The 20608-nt window shown below is 46.8% G+C and overlaps 1 protein-coding gene across 4 annotated transcripts in view; it reads left to right on the forward strand.

Annotated features, from left to right (window-relative positions):
• Nucleotides 1-20608, forward strand: part of DAPK2 (death associated protein kinase 2) — a 171307-nt gene that overhangs the window by 137 nt on the left and 150562 nt on the right. For 2 of the 4 annotated variants that reach the window (XM_023558329.2, XM_023558326.2), the window contains exon 2: nt 6915-7011. In XM_023558329.2, the coding sequence (XP_023414097.1) occupies nt 6950-7011 (62 nt within the window). In that variant the 5' untranslated portion in view covers nt 6915-6949. Of the gene's footprint in view, nt 1-25; nt 6151-6183; nt 6232-6914; nt 7012-20608 lie in introns of those variants that run through there. The other 2 variants (XM_064267421.1, XM_023558327.2) reach the window with 2 other exon arrangements.

A 20608-nucleotide genomic window follows, 5' to 3' on the forward strand; every position in this document is an offset into this window, starting at 1 on the left:
GGCCGGGGCTGGCGGGGACCACGAGCTCCGGGGCGCTCTCGTGTCCCGGCTCTGTCGCCCTGGGTATGGCCGGCCGTGGCCTTGGGGCTGTGGCCCGAGCCTGAGAGCTGAGCCCTGGAGGCTGAACCTCTAAGGCGTGCTCTGAAGCTTAGCACCTGAAGGACGTCTGGGGTGGGCGGCGGGCAGGGGCCTGGCACCCAGGGAGGATGGGGGACAGACTGCTATCATGTCAGGCCCCTTTGAGGGGGGAGAGCGCCCCTTAGTCCCGGGAGGAGAGGTGCTGGGTCTTCTCAGCATCCGCCGCCTCTCACATCCCCTGCTCCCCGCCCAGGCGCAAAGAGGTAAGGCGGGGGTCGCAGGGAGGAGTGCTGCATTCACAGTCGGCCTCCTGTGTGACCAAATGAGTCTGTGGTCCCCGCCGTCAGGAGCCCCGGCCCGGGACAGGGCTAGGGTGGGCGTGGGGGGCAGACAGCAGGTCAGCTGCAGACTGCGGTAGAAGGGCATAGAAGGGCCTCCCACAGTTGACCCAGACTCAGTACTAGGTATTGTGGACGCCGGGCGGCACGTATGGGTTTGGCTAACCCTTGCTATAGCTCTGCAAGGTGGAAATTAGTATTCCTACCTCATAAAGGAGAAGATGAAGCCCAGAGAGGTGAGCTTCTTTGGGGCCAAGTAGGTAGTGGTATAGTTTGAGAGGCCCACCCCTGGAGCGATGACACAGCTGGCTGCCTCAGAGGTGAGGTGGGAAGGTCCCAGGGTGCAGATGGAGGGAGCACAGCTCCTGACACTCTTGTACTCTAGTAGCCTGTGGAGAGGGCAGCTGGGGCCTGCTGCTATGGTTCTTGACCTCGTTGCCCCCAATTGCCTCTTTGTAAAGTATTCCCGGGACCATCCTGGTGACTGAGGGGCTCTGAGGATTTGGCCTCTTCACAGATAGTTTCGCTTCAGAGCCCTGTTCCTCCCAAACCACCCATCACTCAAGATGGGTTTTTAGCACCTAAAGTGGCCCCACTCGTAATTCAGAGACTTGGGCAGGGAGGACAGGGTTTGTGGGTGTGGGTGGGCTTCTGCTGGTGGGGGGCAAATTTCCCGCAGGCAGGACGAGGAGACCTGAACTGACCCTGACCACCGCAGCCCTCCACTTCCCCAAGGTCTCCCTATTTGTTAGGTGTGGAGCTAGGCCTTCCCAAAAGACAGTTTCTCATGTCTCCTCAGGCAGGTGGCTGACCTTCCCTGAGCCCCAGCTTCCTTATCAAAGAATGTGGGTAGAGATGAAATGAGTCAAAGCCTTGAATGCACAGAGGGGCTTTGTAAATTTTAGAGCCCCCTGCCTTCTGCTGGCACCCGCCCTAGAGCCTGAGTGTAATGATTCCCCATTGGGGGTGGGGAATATAAGGTGACACTCATGTGTGTTTGGTCCAAACTGGTGTCTGCCCACTTGGCATTGTTCTGTTTCACACACTCAGTGAGGTGGGATGAGGAACTTGGTGAGTTCACTTTGCAGGGTGAGCTGGGGCTGGTGAGAAAAAGGGCTTCACGAGAGTTGAGAGTTCACTATGGGGTGATGCTACTGGCCCTGGAAACCCCCTTCTTGGCTATCTCTCAGGAAGCCACTGACTTCTCCAACCCCTGATGCGACCATTGGACGCAGAACCCTGGGAAGAACAGCTGGAGTAGGCTAGCTGTGTGACTTTTAGCAAGTCCCTTCCCCTCTCTGAACTTCGGTTTCCTTCTTTTGTAAAACAAGTGAGTTACCAGACAGCAGTGGTTTTCAAACTTTTTTTTTTTTTTCCTGATGAACTCTTATACAGAACCCTAGCGTACGGTATGGAAAAAGTGGAACTGTTCTGGGCAAAGTTGGGGGGAGACCATCTGGCTCCTCTCCCTCACCCTGGTGGACCCTGAAGCAGAGTTAAAAAATCCTCGAACAGATGACTTGTGAGGTCTCTTTCTGTGAAGTTCTAGGAAATCTGTTTTAAGCCCCTAAAGGTTTGGGGGCAGGGACATGAATTCCAGCAACTCCAGTAAGAGAAATGCAGGCATCATGGTGGACCTTATTCGTGGAATGTCTGGAGCCTAAGGCCTGAGTGCTTTAGGCCAAAAGTGTGTCCTTTCCCTCTGCCGTGTGATTTTGGCTTTTCACAGGGCCAGAAAGGTGTCTAAACCTCCTGGGTCCTTTTCTAGCTCCAAGCTGGTATCTATAATTCCATCTCAGAGTTTCTCTGCTTCTGTTTCACGTTTCTGAGCTGGTAAAATGTAAATCTATCTTGAGGGCAGGTGTGAAGAAAGGGCTTTAAGTGGTTATCAGCTGTTTTTGCCTGATGAGGTATCTGAGCAGCTGCCTGGAGAAGCCAGAAAGGAGGCTCATACACTAAATTCAAATCAGTCAACATTTATGGACTGCCTGCTGTATACCAGCTACTTCAGAGGGACAGAGGGGACAACATCATACCCCCGCCCTCTTGGGTCTCTTAAGGCCATCGGCAGGAGGGCAGGCACTCACATTTGTTGGGCATGTCCAGGGACCATTCAAAACAGTTTCCATATGTTATCTCATTTGTCCCATAAAGGAGGTATTAGCCTCATTTTCTATTATGTAAATTTCTTATTATTATGTACATAATAAGTGCACCTGTCATATATCCATGCAACCTCCACCTAGATCAAGAAGCAACGTTGCCAGCACCCAGAAGCTTCCTGACGCCCCCATCTAGTCACAACCCCCCACCCCTAACCCCTATTCTGACTTCCAAAACCATGGATTATTTTTACTTATTTTTGTCTTTTATGTAAATGGATCACACGTTATGTCGTCTTTTATGTCTGGCTTCTTTCATTCAGGAGCCATGGTGGTGCAGTGGTTAAGAGCTCGGCTTCTAACCAAAACATTGGCAGTTCGAATCCGCCAGCTGCTCTTCGGAAACCCTATGGGGCAGTTCTACTCTGTCCTATAGGGTCACTGTGAGTCGGAATCGACTCGACGGCATGGGTTTGGTTTGCTTTTCTTCCTTTCATTCAGTGTTATGTTTAAGATTCATCCACATTGTTGCAGGTGGCAGTAGTTTGGTCATTCTCATTGTCATGTAACAGTTCCATTGTATGCACATCCCTCTATTTATATGTGCTTCTATTGATGGACATTTGGTTGTTTCCAACTTTTATTTCTTACTGATAGTGCTCCTGTGAACAATCTGTGGTGGTTGTGGTTAGGTGGTGTCAAGGCAATTATGACTCATAGTCACCTATGTGCCAGGGTAGAATGGCCCCATAGGGTTTTCTTGGGTGTAATCTTTATGGAAGGAGATCACCAGTTCCTTCTCATGTAGAACCACTGGGTGGGTTTGAACTGCCAACCTTTCAGTTAGCAGCTGAGTGCTTAATTGTGCCACCAGGGCTCCTTGTAAACATTCTAGCATAGACTATTTTGGAAAATATCTGCACGCACATCTCTGGGGTATGTAGCTAGGAGTGGGTATGTCTATGAAGCTGCCCGACAGTTCTCCAAAGTGCTTGCCCCAGCGTACATTCCCCTAGTAGTGTTTGAGTGTTCTAGTTCTCTACATCCTTAGCAACACTGGCCACTGTCTAACCTCACTTTCCATGTCAGTAGTTTGAAGCCCAGAGAAGTTTCCCTGTGCTTGGCAAATGCTAGACAGTGCTGGGGCTGGGATTTGAACCCAGGCCTGTGTGACCAGAGTCTGTGCCCTCTCTCTGGTTCAGACATGGACATAGATTGTGATTCGAACCAGAATGTGATAACCAAAACCAAACCCGTTGCTGTCGAGTTGATTCTGACTCATAGTGACCCTATAGGGTAGAGTAGAACTGCCCTATGGGGTTTCCAAGGATTGGCTGGTGGACTGGAAGTGCTGACCTTTTTGGTTAGCAGCTGAGCTGCTAACCACTGTGCCACCAGGGCTCCCTAAAAATCTATTCACAGCACTCTCTGGGAGTATAAAGTGGCAGGGGGAGAGTTTGCGTTTGCTTTTGGGGGAGAAAGAGTCATGGAGCCTCATAGAGATGGTGGTATTTGAGCTGGGCCTTGCAGGAGGGAACGGTTTTTCCAGGAGAGGCTCCCAGCTTGAGCTGGATATGGCAGGAGTGAAAGTTTCCGGGGAACAGGAAAGGTCTACTTTGGTTGTAATATAGAATATGTGCGGTGCTAAGCCTGGAAAGGCAAGTTGGGGCCAAACTGGTAGGCTCCCCTGTCCCCCACCCCCAGCCTCCCAGAAGTGGAACCTGAGGCAGGGGAACTGCGTGGCGCTGCTCCCAATCAGCTCAGCTCCTGATAGCAGTCGAAGCTGGCCTCTCACCAAGTAGAGGATCTTAACTGTTCCTGTGACCACTCTTGGGGTGTCTGCCAACAGAATTTTTTGGAGTTTCTACTTCCATCTAACTATGTGAAATTAGTAACCCTGCTCCCCAAGGCTTGACAAAAATGGTTTATTTGGAAGGATTTTTTTCAGCAAAAAGAAGATGGTAGATGGAAATTCCGCCGCCCCTCCCCCCCCAGGCTAGTCTCGGGAATTTGCCAGGACAGTGGGGTGGGGGTAGGTTCGGCTTCTGATTCTGGTCAAGCCAAACTTGGAGACCTAAAATCCTTTTCCTCAGAAAGGAACCAAACTGATGTCTCAATGACTGTGGGAGGCAGAAACAGAGACACTGGCCTTGGATGAGTCAAATAATAATAGTAATAATAATAATCCTTCTTAGTCGGAATCGACTCGATGGCACTGGGTTTGGTTTGGTCTTATTTGCATAGCATTCTTGGTTTTTAAAGTGTTTTCAACACCCTTATTACAGTGGGCCCTCACAGATGTTATCACCCCTGTGTACAGCACCCAGAGAGAGTGCTAACCTGCTGGGGGTCGTGCTGCCGCACACACTCAGGCTAGTCTAGACCTGGGCTCCTGGAGCCTACGCTTTTCAGGGTTCCATGCTTGCCTGGGCCCTGGCTGAACACACAGTGAAGACTGAATAGAGAGAAAGATGTGAGATGAGCCATGGGTGCTTACAGGCATCAGGTTGGTGGGTGACCCTGAGAGCAAGGCTAGGAGCCAGGCCAGCTATGCCTGGGGGTCTCCAGAGACCTGTGTGCCTCAGTGGAATGAAGGGAGGCAGGTAGGTGGCATCCTGGTAATAGAGCTCTGGTTTGCAGGGGGCAGAGGTGGAGGAAAGAAGGTGAAGTGTGTACACACTTTGAGTTAGAATAGCTCCAGCCACTTGGTGATGGATAATGAGATGTGCCCTTACATAATGGTGCCCGGGAAAAGCAGCCTTTCGGGGTTCATGGGGTCTGGGTGTGGTTGGTATCTGAATGGCAGGCAAAAAGCAAAGCTGCCAACACCAGCTGAAATGGTTTCCGAGAAAACTTGGCTGATGACTCTTGAAAGATGCATCCACAGGCAGCTGGTTTTAGCTTTGTGTTTTGCAGGCTGTGCCCTGTGTCCTGCCCTCGGGGTGCTGGCTAGGGTGGCATCTGGCTCTCCTGGGCATGGGTGAGCTCCTTGGGGTGGGGGATCCCGCAGAGGATGCAAACAACTTCTCCTGGTGACATGGGGAGCACCCTCCATGGGCTCAGAGCTGTCGTGAGGTTCTCATTAAGGTGCTTGGGCAGCCAGAGTGAGCTCCATTTTACAGATGAGGAAACTGAGGCTCTTCTGATAAGAGATGAGGTCACAGAGCTAGTTGCGGGCAAAACTGGAACTAGGACCTCAGGCTTCTGACTCCTGGTGCCTGTTTTAATTTGCCACACCGCTCCCACCCATATTTCCCTTGGGCGATGACTGAGAGAGTTTACAAATTGGTTCAGATTTGCAGTGGGGTGGCACAGGCCCTGAGAGAACTGAGGTCATGATAATCCCTTAGCTTCTAAGCATTTTATAGTTTGCAAAATAATTTTGTAAATTGAGGTTGATCTTTACAGTATTAGCCTTGTTTTATAGATGAAGAAGCTGAGGCTCTGGAAGCTTATGTGACTTGCCCAAGCAGACCTGGAACTCAAACCCAATACTTCTGACTCAAAAACTAGTGCTCTTTCTACTGCATCCTAGCTGCCTCTTCTCAGGAGACCTGAATTTAATGACAACCAATTGCCCAAGTTCGCCATGGGTCTATTTCTCTGAATCTTTTTGGAACAGACCTGAAAAAGTGAGGAGGCCTCTTTTTCTCTCTCCTTAACAGATTTAAATGAATATAAATCAAGTAAGAACTATCTACGGTCAGTGACAGGTGAGAGGCTTGAGCAGGATAGCCCTCAAAGAGCTGGGACTGTGGGTTATGATAAAATTACTAGCTTCTCTCACAATAGCCAAATGGTGGAAACAACCTAAATGTCCATCAACAGATGATGCATAAACAAAATGTGGTATTTCTATACAGTGGCATATTATCTCAGTCATAAAGAGAAATGGACTTCCGATATATGCTGCAACATGGGTAAACCTTGAAAACATTATGCTGTGAAATAAGCCAAGACACGAAAGGACACCTCCTGTATGATTCCACGTACATGAACTATCTAGAGTAGGCAAATGCATAGAGACCAAAGTTTACAGTGGTTGCCAGCAGAGGATGGGAGGGAAAATGAGTTATTGCTTAAGGGGCGCTGAGTCTCTGTTAAGGGTGATGAAAAAATTTGGAAACGGCTAGTGGCAATGGTTATACAGCATGGTGAAGGTAATTAATGTCATTGAATTATACACCTGAAAAAGGTTGAAATGGCGAATGTTTTGTTATGTATTTTTTACCACAAGAAAAATAATTTGTTGAACGAATCAACAGGTGAATACGATAAAAATTCAATTAGCTAAAAAAAAATTAGTTCTCCTGTAGCCAATTACTTTAGACCCCAGACCCTTAGGCTTGTGCTAATTTGCATGGCCGCCCTAACCTGGTGTTTCACCCCCTTTCAGGTCAGTAGGCTCCAGGCCTCAATGAGGAGCCCAACATGGAGACGTTCAAGCAGCAGAAGGTGGAGGACTTTTATGACATCGGGGAGGAGCTGGGGAGGTAAGAGACTGTGTGTGAGGTGGAGGGGCTGTGAGTCGGAGCCAAGGTCATGCTTCTCTTTGTACAACTGTCAGTTGCACAAAGTTATGGCACAGGCTTGTCACAGGACTAGTGGGAAGCTTTAAAAACAAGCCTGAGGTTTATTCGTTTTCATGGATAACTGTACAAATAGTCATTTCTCTGAAAATAAAGACCGGCCATCAAAAGGAGCTACAGTTGTTGAGTTCTGTGTCTTCAGGGGAGCCTTGGTGGCACAGTGGTTAAGCTTTTGACTGCTAACCAAAAGGTCAGCAGTTTGAATCTGCTAGCCACTCCTTGGAAACCCTGTGGGGCAGTTCTACTCTGTCGTATAGGGTTGCTATGAGTTGGAATTGACTCGATGGCAACGGGTTTGGGGTTTTTTTTTTTTTTTTCATTGGTAGAAACTGGCTGACAGTTATGGCAAAATGCAATGATTCTTATTTTATTGACACTTTTCTCACTAAGCCATTGGTTTCCTTCTCTGGGTCCCACTTAGGATTCTCCATGGTTCCTGGGAAATTTTTTTTTTTTTTTTTTAAGCAAAGAGCCTGAATTGTAGATGAAGTAATCCTACTGAAAATGGATTTGTTTTGAGTAAGCAACTACATGAGCCTAGTCCTAAAGGTTTCTAGGGTCTGAGTTATTTGATGCATTTTCAGGTTTGCTAAATCTCTAATGCAGCCAGGGCTAGACTCTGAGATCTGAAAATCATTACTATTTGGAGAGAAATGAACATTTTCTGAGGTTATCTTCTCACCTTCCATTTTCTAATATTCAGATGGTGTTTCACTGACTAACCTAGAGGTTGGTGGTTTGAGTACCCCCAGAGACAGCTCAGAAGAAAGGCCTGGCGATCTACTGCCGAAAATGAGCCACTGAAAACCCTACAGAGCACAGTTCTACTCTGACACGGGGTGGGTCGCCATGAGTCAGAGCTGACTTGATGGCAGCTGGCTTTTTGGCTGAGTGATGACAAAGTACCTGTCGTAAAGTTTGGTCCTCAGAACAGTGCATGAAAGAGGAATTATTTTTACTCTCATTTTTCAGACTAGGAAACTGAGGTTCAGAGAGTTTAAGCAGGTTGTCCAAAGTTGCACAGTCCCAGGTGACATCGCCAGGGTTCTGACCAGCCCAGTTGCACCTGCTGGCCTGATCCTACTCTCTCCTGTGTGCACAGCATTTGCACACCCACCTGCTTACTTATACACCCAGCCTCATCCCTTCACATACCCAGCAGAGTGCAAACTTGGGTAAAAAACTCCACTGTGTCCAAGGGGGTAAAATAGAAGACCTTTTCCCTTTAGGGAACTCTTGGGCCAGGACTAATTATCTCGCTTTCTTTGATTTTAAAGACAAAACAGAAAGAGCATCAAAGGCAAGGGAGCCTGATTCTGAGAAGCATGGGAGGCAGCAGTTGCTTCAAGCTTAGGGAGTGTCTGTCCAGGCTGGCTGGTTGTCAGCTAGCTGACTGGGTGGAGGAGTGAGTGAATGCAGAGCCCCGGAGGGCGATGACTCCTCTGGCTTCTAAGACCAGCTGTCACTGGCCAGCCGGGGCCTGGTGAACAGGGTGGGAAGAGGTCAGGGCGTGCCAGGCCCGGGTGTGGTCAGCCAGGTTCTTTCCACCTCAGGTACTTCTCCTGACCTTGCGGGCACCAGGGGAAAAGTGGCATTCTCGGCAGAAGATCCTGGCAGGCCTTGCCACTGGCACTTGATTTGGTGGCCTTACCTTGGTCTCGTCCTGTGTGTCGAGATCTGTGCCGAGTGCCATGGGCATAAAGGTGAGCAAAGCATAGACGGTCTCACCCTCCTAGAGCTCCGGCCTGGGGGGTGGGCAGCCATGTGCCTGACAACAAGGGTGGAGTTGGATGGAACTGGAGTCCCCAGTGTGCCGAGAACCCAATACTTGGGGGCAGGGATGCAGGGGCTCTGAAGAAGGAAGTAGAAGCAGTTCCCTGGGGAATCAGGCACATGAGCTATCAGAGCTGGAAGAAGCCTCACGCTTTTGGGTTCTCCTTCGAGTATAGGGTGTGAAGGCCCCATTTACCTGAAAGCCTGGGGAGCCTTGGGATGTATCCCCCCTTTCTGAGTTGCTAACTAGGCATGAGGGGGCAAGAGGCAACAGAGGTCTGGAGCCCTGGAACCTTTGAAGTGACTGGACAGCCTAGGACTTGTGGTCTCAAGGTCAGCTGAGCTAGAAGGGCTTTAGAGGTCTCTCTTCCAGGTCCTCATTTGACTGTTGAGAAAACTGAGGCTCAGAGAGGGGAAGAGTCTTGCCTGGGCCCATAGAACAGGCTGAAAGTAGAGCTGCCTTCAGTGAGGGCTTGGCTTCTGAAGGGACAGTCCCATCCGTCCCTCCCCGCCTTTTTTCGCTTCACAGCAGTGCTGAAGACCTGCTGTGTGCCGGGTGTTCTTCAAGGTCATGGTAAATAGAACAGACAGATTCCTACCTTCTTGCAGTTTATTTATTGTTGGTGGAGAAAGACACTCAACAAGTAATACAAAAGGATGCACCATTCTAATGTGTTAAGGGGTAGGAAAGGAGAGAACATGATGCCCTGAGAAAGAATAAGGAGGGATGTGCTTTAGGCTGGGAGGTCAGGGAAGCTATTTTGAAGAAGTTAACTTGAGAACCAATGGGTAAGTGTAGGCAAAAGCAACAGCGTGAACACAGGCCCCGAGGCAGGGAAGAGCCAGGGGCCAGAGGGGCTGGCAAGAGGCCAGCGTGGCCTCAGAAAGTGAGCTGGGGACAAGTGGTGCTAGATCTGGCCGGCCAGCTCCCTGCCAGCACAGGGTGATGGACAAGTTTGCTTCCAGCTGTGCAACCTTAGGGCACTCAACCTCTCTAAGCCTCAATTTTCTTACCTGTAAAATAGGAATAGTGACAGTATCTACTTTATGGTTGTGAGGATTAAATGAGATGCTAAGTCTAAGGGGTCCCTCACAGAGCCGGGCACAGGGTAAGTGTTCAATAAACAAGAGCTTCTGGCCTTTACCAGATGATAGACTGGGCCTTTGAAGTAAGTTTGGGGGATCAAGGGCCCACATCCCACCTCTGGAATCCCCCTGGGAGGGAGGCGTGGACTTTTGGAACAAGAGCAGAGACTCACTGCGATCACTCTGTTTGAACACAGGGTAGCTGTATTTAAACCTGCTTCTCCTGGCACCAGTGAGCACCCTAGCCTAGACTATGAGCTGCCTGCTGATTTTAGCCCTCCGTTCAGTCCTTACTCTGCAAAAATCAAAATGAATGACAGTCTGCCACATGTAAGGACAGATGAAGCTCACAAACATAATGTTGACCAGAAGGAAGCCAGAGTCAAAAGAGCACATACTGTATAATTTCATTTATGAGAGTTCAAAACAGGCAAAATGAATCAATGGTCCCAGGAGCAAGAATAGTGGTCATCCTTGGAGCACTAGAGACTGGGAGGGATTTTTGGGGTTCAAGTGCCATTCTCTCTTGGTCTGGGTGCTTATTTCACCGATGTGTTTATTTCATGAAAAGATATCAAGCTGTGCATGTATGATATGTGCATTTTCCTTTACGTTTTCTATGCTATACCTGGGGATCCCTGAGTGGTGCAAATGGTTAGTGCACTCAGCTACTGCTGAAAGGTTGGAGGTTTGAGTTCACCCAGAGGTACCTTAGAAGAAAGGCCTGGTGATCTACTTCTAAAAAATCAGCCATTAAAAACCCTATGAAGCACAGTTCTACTCTGACACACACGGAGTTGCCATGAGCCAGAATCCACTCTATGACATCTGGTTAACTGGTTATTCTACAAGCCCACTGCTGTCTCGAGTCAGTTTTGATTCATAGCGACCCCATAGGGTTTCCAAGGCTATAAATCTTTATGGCAGCAGACTGCCACATCTTTCCCTCACAGAGCCACTGGTGGTTTTGAACTGCCGACCTTTCGGTTAGCAGCTGATTGCTTTAACCACTATACCACCAGGGCTACTTTGCTAGGATGAGTGGGGTAAAAACCTGTAGATGTTGCTATTAAGGTGATTTGAAGTCCTACTTACGTGAGGCTTGGTAGGACATGAGAGTTTACAACATGGCAAAAGCAGTCTCTAATAGTTTTCATTGCAGTAGACAAACTGGGACTAGAGTCTTCCCTAGTTTAGGGACGTTTACCCTGAATTTCTATACCTTAACTAAAATCATGCGTTAACAAACAAACAAAGAACCTTAACTCCACCCGCTGGCCTGGTCCCTGAAGCGTGTGTTCCTGATTCCTTTGGGGGCCTTGTCTGTCTTTATCCCCCAAGTAAGGAAACATCTGTGAGAGAAGCTGCAGAATGTGGCTTTGCCCCAGAACCGCATGCCCTGGCTGCAGAGTTCCGGCTTGTTTGGGACTCTGCCTGGCCCTGCTTATCTCACCTGAGATCTGGCTCCCAGCGCTACGTGTTGACACTTGGCTGTACTCATACTTTTGGCACCAGCCCATTGGGGATGCTGGAGGCTGTCTGCTGCCACTGCGCAGTGTTTGGAGAAATACTGGCCTGCAGATTTTGGCCTCTCCCAGCCTTGGGAGCCACCAGTGGGGCAGAGCAGGGAACACTAGAACTGGCAGGGCTCTGTAAGAGAAGCTCATCCCACCCCTCATTTTACAGATGAGGCTAAGGCCAGAGAGGAGAAGTGGCTTATCCAAGGCCACACAGTGAGCCGGCCATTGAACCAGGCTAGGGACCTTGGAATCTGACTCCTCATCTAGGGCTTTGACCACCACACCATCAGGTCCCACAAACCACAAAATTCTTTTATCGTTTAATTTGTGGGCTTCTGGGAGTAGGGTAGAATATAGGGTAGGGTAGTCTTTTCTGTTTGACCTTGAGGGTAAGGTCAGGGTCAGGGTCAGGGTCAGGGTCAGGGTCAGTGTCAGTAAGGGTGAACACTGGAGAAGGAGTCATGCTTCCTAGGGTGAATACACTCGTAGATGTGCCCAATGAGACACAGACAAATACTGCATGTCCAAGGGTATAAGGTAATTTAATAGAAACAGAATATAATGACCAGTGATTTCTTCTTTCCTATTCTTAGATCGGAATCGACTTGATGGCACTGGGTTGTGGTATTCTTAGATCACCTTCCTTTATTTGGATTATTATGTTAACATAAAATTGTAACCTATCAGTGTGGGACTGGAGCTCATCAAGAATTTAGTCTAAACCCTCATTTTACAGATGTAGAAAATGAGGCCCAGAGTGGAGGTGATTTATTTGCCCAAGGTCACAGAGTGTGTAATGTAGGAGGCGGAACTTGAAGGCAGAACTTTTTCAACTACACTGTGCTGGTTAAAACAAATAGATAAACTTATCTTTATCTATAGTCACACCTTTATTCACAGCCCCACCATCCTAATGGGCCTTCCTCACAATCACCCCACACATCCCATCGCCCCTTCTGCCCTGGTGAAGACAGCAACCGTGGTAGCTACTACTTGTTGTTGTTAGCTGCCGTTGAGTCACCCTCAGGGTCCTGGCGACTCCATGCCATCCGCATGAATGGTTTTGGATTTCAGACCCATTGTGATTCATAGGGTTTTCATTGGCTGATTTTTGGAAGTAGATTACCAGGCCTTCTTCCTCGTTCATCTTAGTCTGGAAGTTCCGCTGAAAACTATTCAGCATCATATCAGCACTTAAGCCTCCACTCACAGATGGGTGGTGGCTGAGCATGGGGAGCATTGGCTGGGAATTAAACCCAGGTCTCCCGGATGGAAGATGAGAATTCTAGTTACAGGAGGCTTATGTGCACAAGGCACCTGCTAGGAACTAAACCTGCAGAATCATCTTTTTCAGGCACAGGAACCTTGGGGTCAGGAAAGGAGCCCCTGTACTCAAGCTTTGTCCCTCTTAAAAAGAGCTGAGGAATTCCTTGGGAGTGAGATGTGCATTGGTAGGGCTGTCTCCCAGGCTTCAATCTCCCAGTGGGATCATCTGTGGTTAAGATCACCCACTGCACACGCGGCTTAGCCAGGGCAGCCTCTTCAGGGACAGAAACAAAACCCTACAGGAAATGCTTGGAGTTCAGATTTGCTCAGGGTGGGTTCCATGGCGAGTCCAGCCAACAAGCACTATTGAAAACAACAAAAAAGAGGCGCTCAGATTTACCCTTCGCAGTCCTTGGGTCAAGAGCTTCCAAGGTGAACTCTGAGGCAAAGGGGATTTTATTATATCTTTTTTAAATAAAAAAAAAATTTACTGTGGAAGTAATGCATGTTAAATGTCATAAAATTATGGACGTGTGTAAAGCAGAAGTGAAAATCTCCCCCAATCCTGCCCTCCGTCCAGCCTCATGCCCACAGTTAAGCTTCGATGATCATTTTCTTCTGTCGTTGTTCAGAAATTTTCTATGTAAAGCCAGTGAGTATGTGGACCCAGGTGGGATCACACAGCCACAACTTGATTTTTTTCACTTAATGAAACATGTTGGATGTCTTTTTACAGCTGTGCAGGCAGATTCATGAGGAGTATTTTGGCTGAAAGTGGCTTTAAATAAAAAATTTAAGAAAACTGTGTAAGCCAATAAAAGATCAGCAGCCTTAACACAGTGGCTGGTTTTATTTCTGAGTCTTCCCTTCTAATCCTTCTGAGGCTATTTCTCACACCCACACATCCCCTGTCTCTGTGTCAACTTGAGGTTACACACATATGTACTGAGTTAACACCCATCCGGAGTGGACATAACCACAGTGCTAAGCTAGTGGGGCAGCTGGGGAGGCCAAGGGGAGCTGGAGCAGTGCTGACAGCCCTGGGACAGCCCTGTGAGACATAAGCCTGTCTTACTTTGTACTGGGCTGTCAAGACTTTGAAGCCAGGCCCACCTTTGTTCTCCCATTTTGAGTGTCACTGCAGCACCGAGGCAGAGGTCAGAGGTCCCAAGAGCTTCTTTGACTTGTCTTTGCTCTTGCTGTTTCCTCACCTTCAAAAATTTTTTACTTTTCTTTCACATGCTGTCTCCCTGACAAAGCACCCCCTTCAGTCAGATTTAATTACTCCTTATTTTGGAGCTCTCTCTCTTGTGCTTATGTTATCATACCTTATGTCACCCAAAAAGGCTTACCTGGTGGTCTTCCCTGCTGCACGGAAGGTTCCTCCAGGCCAGGCTCCTGTGCACTTTCTTATTTATCCGTCCCCCGCTATGGTCTCCAGCCCCGGTGTTTTAGATTTGGTAGGTGCTGAACACAAAGATATACACCCACAGACACCCAGCAAGTTAACTGCAGAGGTGCCTGGAATCTGCCTTGAGTTAAATCGAGGTAGAAAACCCAGACAAGCCCCCAGTTCCTGGAGGTCCTGGAATCCATGAATGTCCAGGATTCCTCAAACGCAGAATTGGGAAATGCAACACAAAAATGACTACCATTTACTGGACTTTGTACTGAACTCATATTATTTACTGGACTTTGTACTGTACTCATATTACTGTATTTAATTCTTTTACCTGTGAAGTAGTTGTTATTCCCAGTTTGCAGATGAAGAAACCCAGTCTCCAAGATGTTACGTAGCTGGCTCAAGAAATATAGACCTGCCTTATCAAGAGGAAGCCAAGTGGGAAATTCTACTCTATGTGACACAGTGAATCTCAGAATAAGTTAGAAATAAAAGCCAGAAGCTTCTCTGGGCAGAGAGCCCTGTCTGCCATCTTGGGTTGGGATTTTTATGCCTCTGTGATCACACACAGAAACCCCAGTGGCACAGTGGTTAAGTGCTATGTCTGCTAACCAAAAGGTCAGCAGTTTGAATCTACCAGGCACTCCTTGGAACCCTATGGGGCAGTTCTACTCTGTCCTATAGGGTCTCTACGAGTCAGAATGCTATAGGGTTGCTACGAGTCAGAATGGACTTGATGGCAATGAGCTTGGTTTTTTTGAGTTTTTTGGTGATCACACACATGCTTGTACTTCATGCTGATGGGAAAGTGAAAGTAACTGACACATGTTAAGAATCGATTCCCCTTTCCCATTCTTGTAGAACTATATGAGCTGGATCACATTCCCATTTCACAGATGAGGAAACTGAGGCTCAGAGGAGTTAAATAGCATATTCAGTCACACAGTCTGAAAAAGGACCATTAGGATTCTATACTAGGTCAAAGAGCTCTTGCTCTTTGTATTAATAAACCAGTAACCTCTTTCTGGAAACCCTGGTGGTGTAGTGGTTAAGTGCTATGGCTGCTAACCGAAAGGTTGGCAGTTCGAATCCACCAGGTGCTCCTGGAAACTGTGGGGCAGTTCTCTGTCCTACAGGGTCACTATGAGTTGGAATCGACTTGATGGCAACAGTTTTTTTTTTTTTTTTTGGTTTAACCTCTTTCTAGTAAAAAAAAAAACCCTATCCTAATTCAATAATTTAATCAAAATGAATCTGGGAGATTCTTCAGAGGTCATCTATTCTAGTACAGCCCCAGGGTGTACTAGTTAGTGGGTAGTGGTGGCTTAGGGACTTGCCCTGGGTCAGAGGGTTTTATCAGTAAGAGGGGCCTGAAGGAGAAGAAAGAGGAAAAGACAGATTCCCAACATCTGTGCACAGAGCAGCAGAGGGGACCACCCAGGCCACAAAATTCCATTGGTGAGATTCCTTCTTCCAGTCACAGGACTGTGGCCCAGTGTAGGGCGGGAGAGTGGCCAGAAACAGGAGACGCGGGTGAGGGGTGCCAATGGCAGCCCGCTCAACCTCGAGGAGCCAAGAAATGGCATTTGCATCAAAACCAGTCCCGTCAACACCACAGCAGACTTCAGACGGAGGGGGCATCTGATGGCTCTGAGCCCCTCAGAGCCTCTGGCCTGTGGAACAAATGAGGGAGGTGGGTGGGGGGCTTCCAGAGGGGAGCCAGGTGGATGCAAAACAGCCGCACAACACATGGCCTCATGTCACTCTGGTGTGGGCTTGAGAGCTTCCTGGGCCTGGCACAGACAAGGCTGGTGTTAGAGCAGAACAGCCTCGGGGCCACAGCTGTGCCCCAGCCAAGCCAGTGGTTCCCAGAATGTTGGTGGGTGCATGACTGTGTGTGCATGTGTGCAAAAGCTCATAAGTATGTGCACATCTGTGCTCTCTCTGGGTCATTATCACAGTCAACAATAACTATTTCCATTTACCCACTGTGTGTTGGGCACCAAATAGGTGTAAACCAAAAACCTGTTGCTGTCGAGTCGATTCCGACTTGTAGCGATCCTTATAGAGCAGAGCAGAGCTGCCCCCTAGGTTTCCAAGGCTATAATCTTTACGGAAGCAGGCTGCCACATCTTTCTCCAACGGAGCAGCTGGTGGGTTCGAACAGCCAATCTTTCATTTAACAGCCGAGCGCTTAGCCACTGCACAACCAGTGCTCCTTCCAAATAGGTGTAGGAGACTTAAGCTCAGACCTTGTCCCAGGAGAGCTTAAGGCGTCGCTGGGGCATAAACATTCTCCTCAAAAGGTAATGAATTGACAAGGTGGACCAGCCAATGTGCTAATGGAGGGACCCCCAAAACATGCGCCAGGAGTTCAGAGGTGAGGCCCTCACCCTGGGTAGGGCAGCTGAAGGGCATCGTGGTTGCATCTGGGAGAAGGAGGGGTAACCACCTCGTGCTAAGGCCTCTAGTTGGGACGAGGAGCAGAGGGCTTGGGCTGGGGCAAAAGGTACGTGGAGAGGGTGGTGGGATGGGGCTGCCAGCAGGACAGTGAACTGTGGAGGGCCCTGGGTGACCAAGCCTGTATGAGAGAGGGAGGCGCTCTGGTCACCCATTGTTAGGAAAACAAAGCACAAAGCCACTCAAACAAAGTGGCTGCATTGCACATGCGGCAGCTTCTGCCAGAAGCTCGGTGCACAGTACCAGTCGTGTGTCTAGAGGAGTCGTCCTCCTTGAGCCCAGTACGTAGTAAGAAAACTGTCAGAGCTGGAGGACAGGCGTGTGTGAGGGTCATGGAAACCATCAAATACCTGTATCTACTGTACGGACTTCCCTTTCTTATTTATCACCAGTATGTAAATTTGTGTTGTGCTGGTTTTCTGATTTGTTTTATTGTCAAGCAGTAACCTCTTTCTAGTACCCTTTCCATGTATCCAGGGTCCATGTACTAAAAAAAAAAATTTTGTTTTGAAATAATTTCAAACTTAATAGAAAAGTTGCAAGAATAACAGAGAACTCCCGTATACTTTTTAACTCAAACCCAAATCCATTGCCATTGAGTCAACTCTGACTCACAACGATTCTGTAGGACAGAGTAGAACTGCCCCATAGTGTTTCCAAGGAGTGCCTGGTGGTTTTGAACTGCTGACCTTTTAGTTAGCAGCCATAGTTTTTAACCACTACTCCACCAGGTTTTCCTTAACCCAAATATACCCATTTTTAACATTTTGTCTATCTTTTCTTCCTTGTCTCTCTCTCTTCCCTCCCTCCTTCCTTTCTTTTTTATTGTTTCTAAATCACTTGAAAGTAGGTTGCAGATATGAGGCTGCTTTATCTCTTACTATTTCACGATGTATTGCCTAAGGATATGGATATTCTTTTTCATAAACAGTGTAGTTATCAAATTCAGGACATTTAACACGGATCCAATATTCTTAACTAATTCATCAATACCAGAGACAACAAACTATAGCCAGAGAGCCAAATCTGGTTTTTGAATGGCCCTTAAGCTAAGAATGGTTTTACAGATGAATATTTCCAGTTTTTGTCAATTGTCCCATTCATGTCCTTGATAGCATTTTTTCTGCTTCCAGCCCAAGAACCAGGGCAGGATCATGTTTTACATATTGTTGTGCTTTCTCTTTAATCTCCTTTCAGTATGAACAGTTCCTCAGCCTTTGACTTTGATAACGTTGATGTTTTTGAAGAATACCGGTCTTTTTTTTTTTTTAAATAGACGCAGGACATACACTTTTATTAACTTTATAATATCTATAGACATTCCCAATATATTTAACTTTCCCCTTTTCTCACTGTGAAAAATAATAGTGTTTCCCGTGAACACATTTATTTATTTTCTTCTTTATGTGTTATTTCCGTTGGGTCTATTCCCCAAGGTGGAATACTAGGCCAAAGGCTCTGACTGGTTTAATGGTTGAAACTGAAAATACCAAGCCAGTACACAATGTCACCAGAATTATTTATTTCCCTGTGGCTTTGCCAACACTTTTTATTGCTTCTGTCTATTTTGGGTAGTTTAAGAGTTTTGTTAAGAGACATTAATGTTTTTCCTGTGGGGAAATTTAAAGTGGTCCAAATCTTCTGCGCTCCCCCTTAATTCCAAAACTTATCCTTTCTCTGCTACTTTACTTTTTTTCATAGTGTTTACGTTCTGTTTCCCTTTATTCCATACTCAGTCATTTTCATGGAGAATTTGAAGTTTCAAGAGCAACACAAGGTAGGTAAGGCAAATGTTATAATTCCCATTTTATGTGATGGAAGGAAGGCCCAGAGAATTTACCCAACCCAGCCCAGTGAGAAGTAGAGGTGGAGATCTTCCCTTCTCCTCTGGATTCCCATGGACCCATGGGGAGGCTTTCACCCTCACCCAGGGTAGGGGGAATGCATGGTACACTGGGTGACCCCAGAACTCCAGCAAGGAGTTCCATTGCTTTGTCTCTAAAAAGCTGGCTAGAAGGATTCCCTGAGAAAGCTTTCTTAGTGCTGTGGGGACAGGCGCTGCTTGGAGAGGAGAATGCTTTTCAGAGGGCAAAGGAGAGAGCTCAGTCCCCTTGTTGTCCCCCTTGCTGAGGCCACCAAAGTGAATGTTAAGAGCTGAGGCAGGGGTGGCAGTTACGACCTGAGGTATCCTACCATCTCAGCCAAAGCCCTCACAGCTCTGGCAGTGCAGGTGGGTAGCTGGGTGAGAGGCCTCGCACAGAAAGGAGGACTGTGCTTCAGTGAACATGGGTGTGCATATATCTCTTCGTGTAAAGGCTCTTATTTCTCTAGGATATATTCCAAGGAGTGGAATTGCTGGATTGTATGGCAGTTCTATTTCTAGCTTTTTAAGGAAGCAACAAATCAGTTTCCAAAGTGGTTGTACCATTTGACATTCCCACCAGCAGTGTATAAGTGCTCCAGTCTCTCCACAACCTCTCCAACATTTATTATTTTGTATTTTTTGGATTAATGCCAGCCTTGTTGGAGTGAGATGGAATCTCATCGTAGTTTTGATTTCCATTTCTCTAATGGCTAATGACTGTGAGCATTTCCTCATATATCTGCTAGCTACAAGAATGTCTTCTTTAGTGTCTGTTCATATCTTTTGCCCATTTTTAAATTGGGTTATTTGTCTTTTCATAGTTGAGTTTTTGCAGTATTATATAGATTTTAGAGATCAGGTGCTGATTGGAAATGTCATAGCTAAAAACTTTTTCCCAATCTGTTGGTAATCTTTTTACTCTTTTGGTGAAGTCTTTGGATGAGCATAGGTGTTTGATTTTTAGGAGCTCCCAGTTATCTAGTTTTTCTTTTGCATCGTTAGTAATGTCTCGTATGCTGTTTATGCCATGTATTAGGGCTCCTAACATTGTCCCTATTTTTTCTTCCATGATCTTTATCGTTTTAGATTTTATATTTAGGTCTTTGATCCATTTTGAGTTAGTTTTTGTGCATGGTGTGAGGTATAGGTCTTGTTCATTTTTTTGCAGATGGATATCCAGTTATGCCAGCACCATTTGTTAAAAAGACTTTTCCCCATTTAACTGATTTGGGGCCTTTGTCAAATATCAACTGCTCTTATGCGGATGGATTTATTCTGGATTCTCAATTCTGTTCCATTGGTCTATGTATCTGTTGTTGTACCAGTACGAGGCTATTTTGACTACTGTGATGGTATAATAGGTTATAAAATCAGGTAGAGCGAGGCCTCCCATTTTGTTCTTCTTTATCAGTAATGCTTTACTTATCCAGGGCCTCTTTCCTTCCCAAATGAAGTTGGTGATTTGTTTCTCCATCTCATTAAAGAATGTCATTAGAATTTGGATCGGAATTGCATTAAATCTATAGATCGCTTTTGGTAAAATAGACATTTTTACAATGTTAAGTCTTCCTATCCGTGAACAAGGTATGTTTTTCCACTTAAGTAGGCCTCTTTTGGTTTCTTGCAGAAGTGTTTTGTAGTTTTCTTAGTATAAGTCTTTTACATCTCTGGTAAGATTTATTCCTAAGTATTTTATTTTCTTGGGGGCTACTGTAAATGGTATTGATTTGGTGGTTTCCTCTTTGATGTTCTTTCTGTTGGTGTAGAGGAATCCAACTGATTTTTGTATGTTTATCCTGTATCCTGATACTCTGCTGAACTCTTCTATTAGTTTCAGTAGTTTTCTTGAGGATTTCTTAGTGTTTTCTGTGTATAAGATCATGTCATCTGTAAATAGAGATACTTTTATTTCTTCCTTGACAGTCTGGATGCCCTTTATTTCTTTATCTAGCCTAATTTCTCTGGGTAGGACCCCCAGCACAACGTCAAATAAGCGTGGTGATAAAGGGCATCCTTGTCAGGTTCCCGATCTCATGGGGAATGCTTTCAGACTCTCTCCATTTAAGGTGATGTTGGTTGTTGGCTTTGTATAAATTCCTTTATTATGCTGAGGAATTTTCCTTCTATTCC

The sequence above is a fragment of the Loxodonta africana genome, chromosome 13 (assembly GCF_030014295.1).
Source record: "Loxodonta africana isolate mLoxAfr1 chromosome 13, mLoxAfr1.hap2, whole genome shotgun sequence".
Classification (NCBI taxonomy): domain Eukaryota; kingdom Metazoa; phylum Chordata; class Mammalia; order Proboscidea; family Elephantidae; genus Loxodonta; species Loxodonta africana.